At 38.5% G+C, this 15,550-nt stretch overlaps 4 protein-coding genes across 5 annotated transcripts; 3 read left to right on the top strand and 1 right to left on the bottom strand.

Annotated features, from left to right (window-relative positions):
* The first annotated feature begins 485 nt into the window (after nucleotides 1-485).
* LOC106342981 (uncharacterized GPI-anchored protein At1g61900) lies at nucleotides 486-3,603 on the top strand. Of its 2 annotated transcripts, XM_013782068.1 has the most exons (8): nucleotides 607-736; nucleotides 1,279-1,325; nucleotides 1,569-2,423; nucleotides 2,501-2,746; nucleotides 2,866-2,883; nucleotides 2,968-3,108; nucleotides 3,206-3,253; nucleotides 3,364-3,603. In XM_013782068.1, exons 2-8 carry the CDS (start codon nucleotides 1,292-1,294, stop codon nucleotides 3,444-3,446), a joined length of 1,425 nt encoding a protein of 474 aa, XP_013637522.1. In that variant the 5' UTR covers nucleotides 607-736; nucleotides 1,279-1,291; the 3' UTR covers nucleotides 3,447-3,603. The 2 variants fall into 2 exon arrangements, with proteins under 2 accessions (XP_013637523.1, XP_013637522.1); XM_013782069.1 differs by lacking the exon at nucleotides 1,279-1,325 and having other exon boundaries at nucleotides 486-736.
* Nucleotides 3,604-3,696: 93 nt separating this feature from the next.
* Nucleotides 3,697-6,337, top strand: LOC106337511 (trigger factor). The gene is made up of 9 exons (XM_013776618.1): nucleotides 3,697-3,912; nucleotides 4,111-4,205; nucleotides 4,281-4,366; nucleotides 4,598-4,641; nucleotides 4,725-4,798; nucleotides 4,910-5,018; nucleotides 5,469-5,482; nucleotides 5,588-5,689; nucleotides 6,077-6,337. The coding sequence occupies exons 2-9, from the start codon at nucleotides 4,158-4,160 to the stop codon at nucleotides 6,197-6,199; spliced, it is 600 nt and encodes a 199-aa protein (XP_013632072.1). The 5' UTR covers nucleotides 3,697-3,912; nucleotides 4,111-4,157; the 3' UTR covers nucleotides 6,200-6,337.
* A 77-nt stretch (nucleotides 6,338-6,414) lies between these two features.
* LOC106337510 (probable myosin-binding protein 4) lies at nucleotides 6,415-9,124 on the bottom strand. The gene is made up of 2 exons (XM_013776617.1): nucleotides 7,967-9,124; nucleotides 6,415-7,893 (listed from the first exon to the last, which is right to left on the bottom strand). Exons 1-2 carry the CDS (start codon nucleotides 8,979-8,981, stop codon nucleotides 6,734-6,736), a joined length of 2,175 nt encoding a protein of 724 aa, XP_013632071.1. The 5' UTR covers nucleotides 8,982-9,124; the 3' UTR covers nucleotides 6,415-6,733.
* Nucleotides 9,125-14,493: 5,369 nt separating this feature from the next.
* LOC106339040 (serine/arginine repetitive matrix protein 1-like) lies at nucleotides 14,494-15,540 on the top strand. Its single transcript, XM_013777870.1, has one exon. The coding sequence runs from the start codon at nucleotides 14,494-14,496 to the stop codon at nucleotides 15,538-15,540; it is 1,047 nt and encodes a 348-aa protein (XP_013633324.1).
* The last annotated feature ends 10 nt before the right edge of the window (nucleotides 15,541-15,550 follow it).

Below are 15,550 nucleotides of genomic sequence, written 5' to 3'. Positions count from 1 at the left end.
ACCCCACCAACCCTCCATACAATCGCGTCATTATTCCAGCCGCAGCGTCACCAGTGATGCCGGTTCACTCCCCGAGGTGACGACGACAAAGGAGGCCTGGACCAGAGCTCCGACAAGGCGATATGGAGAGGACGCGTAGGGGAAGCAGGAAAACTTTTCAACAGAAGAGCGAAGGGCTCCGGCGACGGCACGCTCGCTCACGCGCCAGCCGTACGCCGGACCCAAGATCGGATCTACTTTCTCTCACTGGACTTTCTCTCTCTCAATAAGTCTCTAACAACACATGTTACGTTATAGCATCTATATAATAATTTTTTTATACACAGGGATTAAAAAGAATTTGGAAAAGTAGGAAGAAAAGAAAAAAGATTAATGATGGATTTTGATAATGAATGAGTCATCACTTTTTAAGACCATGCCTAATTACGGTAAAGTAAAATGAAGAAAGAAAATAAAAAAGAGGAGTGAAGAGGTTAAGAGAGGAAGGAAAGGTAAAGTAAAGTTTCTTTTGCTTTCCCTTTTGTGTGTGTGGTTCATTCCCTTCATCTCTCTCTCTCAGTCTTCCCCTTGTGCTAACGAACGCTCTTCTTCATCACCTTAATCGATTTTATCTCTCCGAGTAAGAAGAATCCGAACGTGTTTTCAATCTCAAGCTCCCTTAGCTCCCCCTCAACCTTTTTTGCTAGTCGGAAACAATGGTTTGATTTTGCGAGAGGGAGGATGGTGAGGTTCTCAGGTATCTTCTTCTTCTTCTAGCTATCCCTTTCTCTTATTTGTGACTCTAATCATCTCCAATTCGAGATATTCATTTAATTTGGGGAACTTGGAGTGTTGAATGGATTCTGCTTTTGGTTCTTTGCAGAACAATAAAGTTGTAACCTTTATTGTTCTTTATGGTGGATCCGAATAACTAAGAGGATCTATGTATGTATGCTCTTGAATTCAAAAAGTATATGGTTGTTAGATGCTAACATTAGTGTAGTTGGTATATAGTCTTTTTAAATGTAGGGGTGGGGCTTTGATTCTTTATGTCAAGTAGAATTTAGTCGTACGTAGACTGATGCGATTGGCAAGATAATGGAGCTTATAGATAAGACAAGATTCACAAACCTTCCTGTGTAGAACATGTCTATTTCTCTCAGAATGAAAGCTACTAACTTTCTTCTTGGGTTCTTCTTAAGGTTGTTGTAGGAGTTTTTTTTTGCCAGCAGCCTTGGTACTGTTCATAGCTTCTAACTGACCTGTGCCTGGCTTTGTTGAAATTGAATAACTCTCCAGGGCTAGTTTAGCTATGGGCTCTTTACAGACTGTTTCCTGGCTTAAGGGTAAGTGTAGTTATGCTTTTTTCTTCCATGGTGAGGTTTAGCTCTAGTTTATGTCGTTGTGTATACCAAAAAGATGCAGTTTTTTTTCTTGTTTTCTCTGTCTCATCTTCATCTATGGCTAACAAGAATCATTAGACAGTTCTATGTCAAGTTCATAAGAAAAGTTCTGATTGTGATTTATTTCCTGGAGTGCATGCAATAGACAATGTTGTTTGTTAACCCCTGACTTGCTTCTCTTATCAGGCTTTTTGGTTCATCGCTTCTTGCTATTTATTATCTGGCTATCAAGCTTCCAAGATGTAGCCGCTGCACATTATAAGACTAACGAGCATACTAGCAAATCCACTACCGCTGAGTTAGCAAACCCACCTGGCATTGGAGTCTCCGGTCCCATTCAAGTATCCCCATCAGTCATCCCCAAATACACATCTCCTCCTCTCCCTTGGACACCACCAATGTACCCTACTTTCCCTGACACATACGAACCAAAGCTAACCGGAAAATGCACCGCAGACTTTCAAGCAATCTCAAGCATTATCAACACAGCAGCCTCAGATTGCTCCCAACCGTTCGCCGCACTCGTTGGAAACGTGATTTGCTGTCCACAGTTCGTTAGCTTACTACATATCTTCCAAGGACAGCATGACGTGAAGTCAGAGAAGCTGGTTCTCCCTGACGCGGTTGCTGCAGATTGTTTTTCAGATATCGTTAGCATCCTCGTCAGCAAGAGAGCCAACATGACAATACCTGAACTCTGCTCTGTGACGTCCTCGAATCTAACTGGAGGTTCTTGTCCGGTGCAAGACGTGGCAACGTTCGAGAAAGCTGTCAACAGTAGCAAGTTGCTGGATGCTTGTCGCACTGTTGATCCTCTTAAGGAGTGTTGCAGACCGGTTTGCCAAGGTGCGATTATGGAAGCTTCGCTTATTATCTCAGGACACCAAACAAATGGTGATAAGATTCCTTTGGGAGGATCAAACAGCGTCAACGCGCTTAACGACTGCAAAAATGTGGTGTTTTCGTATATTGCAAGGAAGCTGGAAGCAGACAAAGCCAACACAGCGTTTAGAATCTTATCTTCCTGCAAAGTTAACAAAGGTAATGAACTGTATCTCTTATTTGTATGTAGTCTTGTGAATGGTTTTTTGACGTGTGCGTTGTGGGGTTGCATATAGCTTGCCCTTTGGAGTTTAAGGAGCCAACAGAAGTGAGCAAGGCTTGCCGTAATGTGGCTGCTCCAAGCCCTTCTTGCTGTAGCTCGTTGAATGCGTATATCTCAGGGATACGGAACCAAATGCTGATAACAAACAAGCAGGCCATAGTGTGTGCAACGGTCATCGGTTCTATGTTAAGGAAAGGTGGTGTCATGACGAATATATATGAGCTTTGTGATGTCGATCTCAAAGACTTCAGTGTCCAAGGTAAGTATTCTTGTTTCTTTAGAGTCTCAAAAGAACTGTATTTGTCTTTTCCCTCTCCCCTGACATTATCTTTTTCTTTTACTGTTTCTTGGGTATGCTTTTGGATGGGGGATAAGCAGCATATGGAATGCAACAAGGTTTGCATCTGATAATCCAAAAGGCTGTTTGTTTTGCAAGATAAGAGTTAAAGTGTCTAACGAGATCAATATGAATATGTATAGGATGTCTACTCAGAAGCTATCCAGCAGACTTGATATTTGACAACACGACAGGGTACAGTTTTACATGTGATTTGACGGATAACATAGCTGCGCCATGGCCATCTTCATCCTCAATGTCTTCCTTGTCGCTCTGTGCTCCTGGTAAACATTTCTCCTTACTTACTTCTTAGCTAGCTCATTGTCTTGAGGTTCCAGAAACCTATAGATTTTAATATTTAACTTTTAAATGAATGTGCAGAGATGTCATTACCTGCCTTGCCAACATCTCAGACTCTTAGGAATCACGGTAAGCTTTAGTTTCCTTGGCAATATAATCTCTTGCAACATATTGAGTGCAAATCATTAAGAAGAGCGCACAGAGAGGACTCAAATGACCCCCCATGTGTTTGCTTGCAGGGTTTCGCGGTGGTGGTGCGTTTGGAGCGTTGCGTCTCATTATCATTTTGGTGTTTATGTTGTATGGTGTTGTTAGACATTAAGAATGAGATTTTTTTTTTTTTAATTTGTTTTGGTAGGACACTGTGGGATGGATGGATGGATGGGGAAGGCTCATATTTGTATTTTCTTCTTGTGTATATGTTTTTTGTTGGTAAACAACAGAGTGTAATGTAGTAATTAATATGTTCTCTCTCTCTCTCTCTCTCTCTCTCTCTCTCTCTCTCTCTCTCTCTCTCATGTATATCATTTTTCTCCATAATTATTGAGTTTTATTAATTTCTTTGATCAAAAAACACACCTGAGGTCAAAAGGCTTCGGTAAAGAATAGAAAGACAAGTGAAAACTGATAAAAGCCAAAACTAAACCGAAAAACAGACCGGACGGTCCTGAAATAATCGAACCACACGAGTTATCCACTTTAGTCCCCGGAATAGTAGTCCCCTCTGCTTCTTCTTCCTCCGTCTCCGAGTCTCAACCTCTTCCTGCGTTACTCTCTCTCTACACCAGGTAATATCTTTCTCTCTCTCTCTCTCTCTCCTATATATTTAACCGGCGATGCAAAGTCTGTTCTGTCTAAATTCCAGCGAACTTCTGTGAAACTTTTCAAATTCTGAAAACTCATTTTCAGAAGAGAAGCAAGTTTTTTTCTTTTTTTTTTTATTTATTTGGAATATCAAGTAATGTGTTGTTGTTATTCCTGTTTAGAATACAAGGGCGTCAAAGAGGCAACGTCTAGCTTCTTGTGAATAATAATGCAGACAATCATCCACAACCTCCCGTTCTGTAGCTTCAACTCTCTCGTAAGGCCGCCTTCTTCTTCTTTACTTTGTCTTGCTTTCAGAATGTGTTCCAAACATTGTCCGTTTACTTTGCAGATAATAGAACGGAAACAAAGATCTCATCTTTCTTCTTTTGTAACGCTTCCTCCAACTTTTTCAGTGCAACCAAGATTCTGTGCAAGGTAAAGTTTCTGCCTTTCTTTCGTGTCCATTATAACATAAGAGTTTAAACATGAGCTTGTTCAAGAACAAAACGATATTAGACCAAATGCTAGTCTTATTGAGTATTTGGATAGTCAATAATGAGTGAGACCACTGATGTGTTTACTTGACTGTTAGGGCCATGTTCTCTTAATTGTCTTACCCTCGTTTCTTCCTTGGTTGATTAATGTTTATTCTTTACACTTTTACAGATCAACGAATAAACAGTTCGTAGCAGTTTGTGCAGCACCTTCAGGTTCAAACTTTTAAAAGTATATTCATTCTCTCTTTATTGTTGTTTTAGCTTCTTTTTTCATGTATATGTGTTTCTCTTCGCAGATGTTGAGACTTCTTCCAAGGATGAATCAATTTTGATTACGACAGTGGAGACCGGAAACAGCAACGAGGTTAAGGTATGCTATTGTTTCTGCGGCAAATAAGCATATGGTACTGGTGTCGAGAACGAGTTATGACATCTAATCAGTTACTTTCCACCTTATGGTTCTCCTACTGGCTGAGTGCAGGTGCATGTTGAAGTATCAGGAGAGAAGACTCAAACAGTATTCAATACTGTATTTGAGAAAATGGTGGCTGCAGCTCAGCCAATCCCGGGCTTCCGAAGAGTTAAAGGAGGTATGAGATCACAGATTGTATAAGCTATGACAATATAAACTTGATTTTTTTTGTATTTGGATGCTTTATCTATTGTGGATAGGTCATCCATCATACGCTTAGGAATATGTATTGGTGTTTTGTAGCTTACTCTCAGAGAGCAAATTGTTTGATTCCTTTTTTAGTGTTAGAGTTCATGTTTCCTTCATCTCTCTCTCTCTGCAACTTTGTAATTTCGTTATTGGACTTTAGAAAGATTTGACTAAATAAGGTGGACATTTAAGTTACTCTCTTTAACAATGCTCATAGATTACATAAGATTCTAGAAATCTCTCCTGTATTTGTAGTTAATATGATTTGTTGCTGATGACTAGTAGCTAATTCATTTCATGGCGTCCCTAATGTTTTCTTTTTTTTTTCTCTCTCTCTCTCTCTTTCTCTCTCTCGTCTACATCAACCTTGGAACTCCAGGGAAGACCCCAAATGTAAGTTTTTTTTTTTTCAACTTCAGTTTATTTTAGAGAATCCATTATTTTAGCATTGAGGTAAAATAACTTCACCATCAAGTGTTCCTTTCCTTATATTTGCAGATACCCAGAGAAATTTTGTTAGAGATCCTTGGATATTCTAAAGTCTATAGACAGGTGATAAAGAAATTAATCAATTCTGCTATCGAAGACTATGTTAAACAGGTATTTTTATTAGCTCTAGCTTCTCAGTAGATTCTATTTCAGATGGCAACGTTCTATATTCAGTAAAAGTTTATCGGATATGTGCTTACTTTTGGAGCTTGCTTTTAGTTAACTGTTAAAGATGATCCTAAAGAAACACACTAGATCTAATGCTTTCTGAGAGTTCAACTGAACCTGTTAAGTAAGGTCTTAGTCTTGAAGGCTCATATTCCTTAGATTGTAAACATGTGAACAGATCACCCTTTCAGTCAGATTTAGCTACTAGAGTTGGAATCAACGTCAACACCCTTAGTTTGATTGTGTAATACCAGTTGGAATCAGTGAGTAAATCATATTTGGTAGCTGGAGTTCAAATTGGTTTGCTTTTGGTTGTTGATGCTTTCGTAGGAAGACCTAAAGGTTGGCAAAGAGCTGTCTGTTGAACAAAGCTATGAAGATCTTGAAGAGACATTTGAACCAGGTGAAAGTTTCAGCTTTGATGCTACTATTAAGCTTCAAGAATCGAGTTGAACGAAATGTGTTGAACCCTAGGTACTTATCACTATGATTTGTCTTTCTACCTTGTATGGTAACAGTTCTTGTTGAGTAGGAAAGGATAAAATCTCATTTTGGTTGAGCTTGTGGTAATAAAAATTGAAACTTCAGTTATGTATAGTCTCTGAACTCTTGTAGTTTCAGTGGGATGATTATTGGTATGTTCTCCATAAAAAATGAGGTAGCCACATAGATAGATATAACTAAAAATGAATACTAAATGTCTTTAACTAACTCCTAACATTTCCCTATTATTACAAACACAAGCTCTCTCTTTGTGCCTCTAAATATTACTCTTACCATTGAAATCTCATTCTCTAAGGCAATCCACTCGTTCTTGTCCTTCCTGTGTGCTCGAAAGAATCACTTTCCATGTTGGGAATAGCTTTCTGTATGCCTCTGCAGATTATTCTGTTGTGAGAGCATCACTAGTCTCAGGCCTGTGAGCTTCCAGCACTATCGAGTATTCTTCTTCCATTGATGCAGCTTCCGGAAATGTTTACTCTTTTCTCAAATGTCTGTTGGAACTTTCTCGCTGGTCTCATCAGTTGTTGAGTGGCCACTGGTTTCTATACTCTCAAGAACTCCCATGCTAGCGAGGATCTCTTCTCTTGGCTCATCTGGATACTTGACTCTATAGTATTCCAACTCCATCTCAAGATCCTGTATTTCCTTCTCCCTATCAGCTAATACATCGTTTGCTCTCTCAAGCGCATCAACGTCGTGCTCAGCTTGCTCATCCATCATTCTCAGGTACTGTAAAGCTTCCATATGAAGAGCTGCTTTCTCCTCCTGCAACCGTGTGATCATCGCCATTGCTTGATTTGCAGCTATAGCTGAGGCGTTTCTTTCTTCCTCTAACTCTTTGCTCAAATCTCTTAGGGAGTTCCTGTCATGCTCTAGCTGTTTCTTTAACAGATCAACTAGAGTTTCTCCTTCAATGTCACTGCTAATGCTTACAAATGACTCCACAGAAGCTGATTGTTTTAGCTCCGGTACTGTTTCATCTGAAGTATTTAGAGTCTCTGTTGTCTTGGAGGAATCTTTATCATCTCTATGTTCTAATAAGGTTCCTTCGTTGGAGATCTTTGGTGACGGCAAAGGCTCAGTCTCTCCATGCTCTTCTTTACCGGAGTGTTCTTCTGTGGCAGAACCAGTCACATTATCCACATCCTCTTCTTCATTACTGGAATGTTCTCCAGTCATATTGTTTGATGTCAAAGGTTGAGAGTCTCCATTATCCACATCCTCTTCTTCATGACTGCAATGGGATTGTTCTAAAGCAAATGAACCAGTTACATCTTTTGATGTTGAAGGCTCAGAAGGTGCATTGACCTCAGCTTCTTCTTCTTCATTACTGAAATACTCTTCTGCAGCATTGTTTTCACTAACCTCATTTAACTCTTCATCATTGGTAGTCAAAGGCTTGAGATCTCTTTCAACACCATTCTCCTCATCACTAGAAGGTTCATCTGCAACAGAACCAGGCACGTCTATGTGATCACACACTTTTTGATCCACAGATGCTTCTGTCTCTACAGCTGAATGGGATATGTTTTGATCAAAGTCTGCTTGAATCTGGACTTCATGAGAGGTACTATTGTCTCCAGAAGGGCTCAAGAATTCCCCACCAGAAGGAGATGAGCTGCCACTTACCTCAGCTTCATTCTCTGCAAGAAATAAACTTCAAATCAAGTAAAACGCATATAGATTTCGACATAAGTTCTCATGACTTAAACGTACCACTTTGTGCTACTGCTCCTCCTGCATTTTCCTCTTTAGGTAAGTCCAATGAGAACGGACGAGCTTCACTCATAGTTATAAGCTCAGAGAGTACACCTTCATCCTCCCCTGCTTCAATAGCTTGTTCTTGCTTCTGAGTCTTATCTACAAGCTTACGCTCACGCGGTTTATGATCTTTAACATGAATCTTATTATCTTTCAAATAAGGCTGTTTACGCTTCAACACCTTCTTGTCTTTCAAAGATTCCCGAGACCGAGACTTGTGAACAACACGTCTCTCAGACGTCTCACCACTGAAGTCTATCGTCTGGAAGAACGCATCATCATCTGTGAACAAGAACTCTGATTCAGACTCCGAGTGAATCTTCAGCTCTGCATACCCCACGTGAGCCATCCCATCGCTGCGGCTTCCAGCGTCTACAGCCTTAAGGTTGTTCCTCATCTTCTTCAAACTCCCACCGCTTCCTCTTCGAGTAAGATGATGATGCCTTGGAGCAGCAGGAATGTTAGGTTTAGCAGCACCCCTAGAGCCTAACCTAATCAGTCTCTGTGTATGGTGCCTTGTCCTCCACGGTTTATCGCAACAAGAACACGATCTAGGAGGATGAGCGAAATGGCTTGTGGAGAGAAGATCATACCCTAGCTTCCCTAGGAGCAACCTGTTCATGTCCGGATTGGGACCGGTCGTTTTGGTGAATGACAAGAGACAATCGTCGCACATTCCTCGACAGTCCGCGAGGTTGTTGTCGTGGTTGAGACATGATATGTAAGATGAAACCTCTGATCTGTGGCTTCTGCAGAGGAGGAGTCTCCAGTGGAGAGGGTGAAGGAGCTTGGAGCAGAGGAAACACGGCAGAGGGAGTCTGCAGTAGCGTGCGAACCAGACGAGGAGGTAGGAGAGAAGAGCCTCGAGGAGCATGAGGAATATGAGGAACCATTCGCAGGCTGCGTATGTTAGCACAGGAGCTAGGCCTAGTATGACGTTTTGGTGATCATATATGACATTTGAATCCATCTTTCAGAGTGGTGGTGATTGATGGTGAATCCAGAAGAGCATTGAAACTCATTATCTCATAATCTTGTTGTGCATGGAAAGCAAAAAAAACGAGAAGGATCTTGAAAGTGAAAACTTGGTCTTACCTTGGGGATGGAGAATGATTTGGTCAAAGAGAGAAGAGGTGAAACCTGTAAAATTTGAGGAGTTTGCCTAGTTCTGCGCTAAAATCAAACAAAACTTGTTCAACGATTTGTTTTTGGGGTTTTCCTAAATTAGTGTAACTCTAGCTCTTCTCCACGTTCTTGTTTTTGTATGATATAATAATGGTCGACCCGATTTTATAGAATTATACCATAAACTTACGAGAAAAAAAGCTTTTAATGTCTTTTTCTTGATTTGAAAAAAAAAAGAATCTTATGTATTAAAACAGAAGTCACAACCTTGATTTATGTGTGATTTTTTTAAAAAATGGACATAATAGACATATTCTTAAAAAGTCATGTTATATTTAATTTCTAATCTTGTTATTTAAATTTTGGGCATACCAGAAATTTTTATTGGACTATCAATAATTGGATTTAAACAATAGATGAAACATTGGATTTACAGATAGTATAAATTAAATAGATATAATTTAATGTTGTAATACTATACCTCATATGTTAATTATTTTAATATTTGTTGATGTTAATTTTTAAAATTATAAAGATTTTTTTTTAAATAACAAAAATCATGTTATCTAACAATGATTAATCTTTGCAACCTTAAACCAATGAAAACAAATTTAAAACTATATAGTTTATTTTAAAAATTAAACAAAAACTAAATGTTTAATTATTTACTCGATAATATAAATCTATGAAGCAAAAAGTTTAATTTTTAAAAACTTTCTAAATTTTTGAAATGTTACAATATCTTTGAATATGACAGTAAAAAAATATTTTACTAATCTTTATATATATAGTTACGATTTTAATAATGAAATAATAATCTGAAAATATATATAAAGAATAAGATAAAAATACATGTGAAAGTTTGAAACAATCTATTCATTGAAAAAATATACTGTAAATTTATTATGTTTTAAAAATTGATAGACACATATATATATTATTATATATACCAATTTAGAATTGAAAAAAAAATGTTTATATAAAAATCAATGAAAACAAAAATCCGCGCGGTTGCGCAGTTCGAGATCTAGTTGTATATTTTAAAATTTTAGTTATAATGTTTTTTTTTTTTTGCGATAACCGGGTGTCCAGCGAACCGAGGCCCAACCGACTAATCCCCTGGACGTCTGTCCACAGCCGCTAGACAGATTTGGTTGTTCGCAACGGAAATTAGATACCTATGTCTGGCCACACAAAGGGATAAATTTGAGTCTGGTGGGTTTCAAGCCCGGGGTGCTTAGCACCTTTCCAAGCTGGCCATACCACTCAATCACGCTTGTGTGGTTAGCTACAATGTTTAGGAATCAGTCTCTGTGTATGGTTTATTATTCTACATCGTTCTTCCTTTTAAACGATTTGATATCGAGACACTGAAATGCAAAATTTGTAAAAACTTTTTCAGATAGCTGCTTCACTGAAGTCTGTTAGAATCTTTTACAATTCTCCCTAAGAAATCTGAGATGTATATATTTTTGTGTGTTAAATCACGAGGATTTATTTATAGATGCTTAAAATTTATTTGTCTTCACTATTTATTTGAAAGACTACACAAATAAACAAACAGATTATCAAAAAGTAAAACCAGTCTGTTAAAACCAAAAAGTGCAAAATTAAGCTTTGGGACATAGAGCACAATACTTAATACTTAAAGCAATCCCTATATATTATTTGTGAAACATTACAACTTCTTTTTGTAGTAACGTGTCATCACTAGAATGATTCTTAGAATAATTAGAGAAATATGTTGGTCCATCTAATTATATAATAAGCTTTTTATTAAACTAATCATAAATTCATTATTAATGTCATTTATTATTTCCTTAAAGAAAGATTACGAAATTTCCTAATGTGGCTAAAGTATATATGACTATTAATGATTTTGAATAATAAAGATCTGATAAAAAAATAATGTATCTTCTATCAAATTTGTTTAATTTTAAACTATTAAAATAATTTTAAAAAATCACAATAACCATATTATAAAAATTTAGATTTTTCTGTATATGTTATATTTTAAATTTTAAAAAACGACTTTAAATTACTAAAACTGTTAAAAGTCTCACATTCAAACTTTGCGATCCATTGTTTAAAATTTTTGTTATGACAAAATACAAATGATTACAAAATCATATAAATAAAAGTCTAATTTAATTAATCATTAAAATTTAAAATATATATGTATATATATCATTCTAAATTAAACTATAAACCATATTGAATAAATAAATATTTTAGTTTCAAAATTTACTTTGAATAATTTTATACGTTCGCACCAATTTAATTATATATGTAATAGTTACTGACTTTTAATTATTCAATATATATTTATTGTTTCATAATATGTAAGAACATATAATACATAAAATAATTATAATACATAAAATAATTTTTATATATAATGTTTATTCCGCGCAAGGCTTGGGTCTTAATCTAGTTAAGGGGGGCCTATTGGAAATAGAATTTGTGTGGAATCTGAAAATTTTTAAAGTTCAAAGATTTTTAAGAATTAAGTAGATTTGATGACTTCTTGTCATATGTATTGCATAAATTGTCATTGATTATGATTGAATAGCATGAATTTCCATATATGTTTTTCTTTCCAGATTTATCTTTCAATAAAAATACTTAATTTTTTTTTATTTCAAGAAATATAGTTATTTGATGTCAAAATATTTTATTTTTTATTTTTTAATATTTGAATTTGTCTTGTTTGATTTTTGTTTAAAGTTTTATAAGGTCAACCTATGATTTTTTCATGATTCTTGATTATGTTATCTTTAATAATTTTTTTATCTTTAAATTTCTTTTAAAAATTATCTTTCACATGACAATAAAAATGTAATACACAACTTTTTGTGTTTGTATATTTGTGTTTTTTGTTACATAGATTCTAAGAATCTTATGAGTATAAATGATATTTATAAAGTTGAGTGTTATGAGTAAAACTAGAGAGAATTTATGTCCCAATAACAAGAGAGTTTACTAGAATTAAAAAATCAATAAAAATTAAACTTTTTGAATAACAAAAAATTGTATATGTTATCAGACATTATCAAACCAATAGCTCTTGATTTTAATAAGAAATGTAAGAATACATAAACCAATAACAATAGAATCTCTAAATTTTATAACTCCTTCAAAATTTAACTACCAATAACCCCTCCCCCCCCCAAAGATTTGGTATTATTGTAAAACAGCTTGTATCAAAATATAAATTTTATAAAATATAAATGTCGACACATCGATAGTCATTTAGAAGCAAACGTTCAAATATAAAACCGATCACGAGTTCATAGCCCCAAGCCCGCGTCCTCCCGATGACCAGAGCCCTAACCATTGACTTAAAGGCTTCGAAGCTCGTACAATCTGCAGTGAGGGGGGAGACACATAGGTAAATGAATGGAAAAATAAAGACATGATATGACAAAGATATCTCAAATCCAGAATTAGACTAATGGAACAAGATAACTTACAAGCTGTAAAACTACACATCCGAATGAGATGAATGCTAGCATGCAAAGTAACATGTATTTGATTGTCACAACATCAAAAGTTATGATGATAACGAGGCTTGCCAGAACCAGAAGTGCGAGGAACACAATAGCCTTGACGCTTCTCACGAGACATTGGGACTTGGGATACTGAATTAGATTAACACATAAACTCGTATGAGTTCTCATTATAAATATTTTTGAATAACTAGACTGAACCGAGAACTGAGCATAAACCTTTTGGCTGAATGCTCAGGCCTATCACACCAAGAGCTAGAAAAGACATAATATGTATAACTAAATTCAACAACATACAGGCGATTGTCTACGAGTTTTTTAGTTTAAGCTCTCTCAGACGCTCTTTGCGAGATAGGTCCTTAGACAGCGGTCCCACGGATACTCCCTCCTGTTATCCCTCGGTCCTTTGTCTCTGATTGGTGCAGACTTCTTTTCACCTCTCTGCCAATTCAAAAAATTCCCTCTTTGAGAATTATCTAGCAGTCCAAAGACAGCTCTTGGAGAACTCTCACCGGGATCCGCCTGCGACTCCGGTCGACGGGCCCGCCGACCACTGCTGAACTCGTTCCCACCGACGAAAGAAGCTTTAATGGAGTTTCCCTGTCTCTCAAGCTGGTTTCGCTACAACCCCTCCATTGTCCCAAGAAACTCACAGAGGATTCTCTGTAGTTCCTAAACGAACCTCTGAACGTCGAGCTGGGGATTCCTGGTACCGACATCTTACGTCGTCCCCTTAAGACATCTGAATCGCTCTATTTCATTTATCTTCTCGAAGCAGACCAAGCAAATCTCGTTTTCATTTTACTCTTTGTAACCTCTTGGCTTTGGGGGAATCCCTGTGGCCTGTAGACGCTACTTCACTTACAAGTAACTGGCAGCTGACAGTAAATCTTTCTCACTTGCGAGAACCATGGCTCATCGAAGAATTTCGTCGGCTGAAAAGGGGAAAGGAATTGATCTGAGCTCTCAGCAACCTCCCCGGTTGGCCCGTGTCAAAGCTCCCTTACCAGACAACTCAGAACTGCTGCGAAAGCATTCTCTAACGCTTATTGGGAGAGTCACTAATAAATCCATCCAAAAAGTGTGGTCTCTTATACCATTCTTCACAGAGCACTGGAAGACTGAATTCAAACCAATAGGAGCTGACTTGGGTAATGGTCTCTTCCAATTTCAGTTTGAATTGGAATCAGACCTGCTCGCTGTTCTAGAACAAAGGCCATACCACTATGCGCGGTGGATGGTAATCCTCCAGCGATGGGAGCCCACTGTCTCCCCAAACTTCCCGTCTCTGATTCCTTTTTGGGTCAAAGTGCAAGGACTCCCGGTTCACCTGTGGAAAGAGCCCATCATCAGGGTCATAGGAGAAGACATTGGCCTCTATGAAAAAGCCGATATAACCCCCCTAACAGCGAGGATGAGGGTTCATATTGATGGCTTGCTACCTCTAATTAAAACATCTGTGGTCGATTTTCCGAATGGTGATTCGGTTACTACCACACTACTCTACGAACGTCTGGATAAGCATTGCTCTAAATGCCTCAGACTCGACCACGAGCTTAAAGAATGCCTGGTGGCTAGAGCGGAGAAGAAGGCTCTATAATCAGCCCAATGGGAAGGAAGTGGTAAAGACCTGACTCATGCGAACCAGAGTGCTATTCCTATAAGAGGAATCTCTGCTTCCTCTGCTCATAATGATCCGAATGCCAAAGGAAAAAGCCACCAGAGCGCCCCCCCCCTTACCACTTCTCTGCTTCTAACAATGGTGATGAAAACTCTAGACTTGCCTCGAAAGGTAGACGTGATAAACCAGAGCACAGAGTTTACAAATCCAACCCAAAAGATTGGGACATGAGATCTAATCAGCGACGTACCTATAGAAATGACGATCGATCGCGAAGCTATCGGGAACATCCTCCTCTGTCATTCCGGGGAAACTCCCACCAGAGGCACCCTCCGGCTCCCCCGAGCAGAAGCTATTATCGAGAGATTCCTAAGGAACGATCAGGCACCGGAGAAGCCACTTCAGCCTCACCAAAACAGAGTAATGGGTCATCCGAAAGGGGGATTCCCCGGGCTAGGGACCCAACTCACTTCTCTGAGAAGATATTGGAAGAGGCTAGAGGCGAGGCAAAACATGCTCTCCTGCAGTATACCAAGTGTACCGACCCCTCAGAAAGAGAAGTTAGAATTGAAAGAGCAAAGCAAGCAGAGGAACGTGGGCAACTAGAAGAAACTGCCTTACGTATTGCGCGTCGTACTTCTAGAACTAATCTGGATGCTCAATACTCTGAATCTCGTTCCCACGAACGTAGATCCTCCAGTAAAAGGATAGGGCCAGCCTCTCAAATAATAGCTGCCAATGCTGAGGAGAACACAAATTATCAAAACTCAGAGAGTCGAGACAGACTACCGGCAACTCTAAGACTCGGCCCTCCTCTAAATGATAGTGAGAGACATGAAGAACAGAGTCTTCTGTCCCTGGATCGCAGTGCTGACCGCATTCCAGCAACTCAACGCCTGGGACCTATCTCTTCTGCTGAGGCGATAGATGATGAAACTGACCTTCCTCACCTACCCGCAGCTAAACGCAAACCTGGTCGTCCCCCGGGGAAAAAGACAAGACAGGAAAAATCTAAAGGCCCGGTGGCTGCTGTTCCGCCAAGGCGAACTACCTCCCGCTCAAAACCGTCCCCTATTCGCAGGAAGGATACGTCAACAAACGCGGGAACAGCAAAAGGAAAAAAGAATGGTAAAACTAAGAAGGGTGAAACATCTCGAGCTGCTCAGCGCCCGACTGGTAGCACAGCATCAGATCACACCCCAATCATCAACCTCGTTCCACGCTCTACCAGACGAAGGATGGATTTTCAGACTCCATCCCTCCCCGCTCCTTAGCGATGGCGAG

Source organism: Brassica oleracea, chromosome C4, assembly GCF_000695525.1.
Source record: "Brassica oleracea var. oleracea cultivar TO1000 chromosome C4, BOL, whole genome shotgun sequence".
NCBI classification, from domain to species: Eukaryota; Viridiplantae; Streptophyta; class Magnoliopsida; order Brassicales; family Brassicaceae; genus Brassica; species Brassica oleracea.
This window is presented reverse-complemented; position numbering and strand designations above follow the sequence as displayed.

What these genes read in the sequence shown, in the direction of transcription:
- LOC106342981 (XM_013782068.1), top strand. Translation starts at nt 1,292, where the DNA reads ATGGGCTCTTTACAGACTGTTTCCTGGCTTAAGG. An exon ending in GACTGTTTCCTGGCTTAAGG is followed by an intron (nt 1,326 to 1,568) that starts GTAAGTGTAGTT and finishes TTCTCTTATCAG; the next exon opens with GCTTTTTGGTTCATCGCTTC. An exon ending in TTCCTGCAAAGTTAACAAAG is followed by an intron (nt 2,424 to 2,500) that starts GTAATGAACTGT and finishes GGTTGCATATAG; the next exon opens with CTTGCCCTTTGGAGTTTAAG.
- LOC106337511 (XM_013776618.1), top strand. Translation starts at nt 4,158, where the DNA reads ATGCAGACAATCATCCACAACCTCCCGTTCTGTAGCTTCAACTCTCTC. An exon ending in TCTGTAGCTTCAACTCTCTC is followed by an intron (nt 4,206 to 4,280) that starts GTAAGGCCGCCT and finishes TTTACTTTGCAG; the next exon opens with ATAATAGAACGGAAACAAAG. An exon ending in CAACCAAGATTCTGTGCAAG is followed by an intron (nt 4,367 to 4,597) that starts GTAAAGTTTCTG and finishes ACACTTTTACAG; the next exon opens with ATCAACGAATAAACAGTTCG.
- LOC106337510 (XM_013776617.1), bottom strand. Translation starts at nt 8,981, where the DNA reads ATGGATTCAAATGTCATATATGATCACCAAAACGTCATACTAGGCCTA. An exon ending in AGGAGCAGTAGCACAAAGTG is followed by an intron (nt 7,894 to 7,966) that starts GTACGTTTAAGT and finishes TATTTCTTGCAG; the next exon opens with AGAATGAAGCTGAGGTAAGT.
- LOC106339040 (XM_013777870.1), top strand. Translation starts at nt 14,494, where the DNA reads ATGAGATCTAATCAGCGACGTACCTATAGAAATGACGATCGATCGCGA.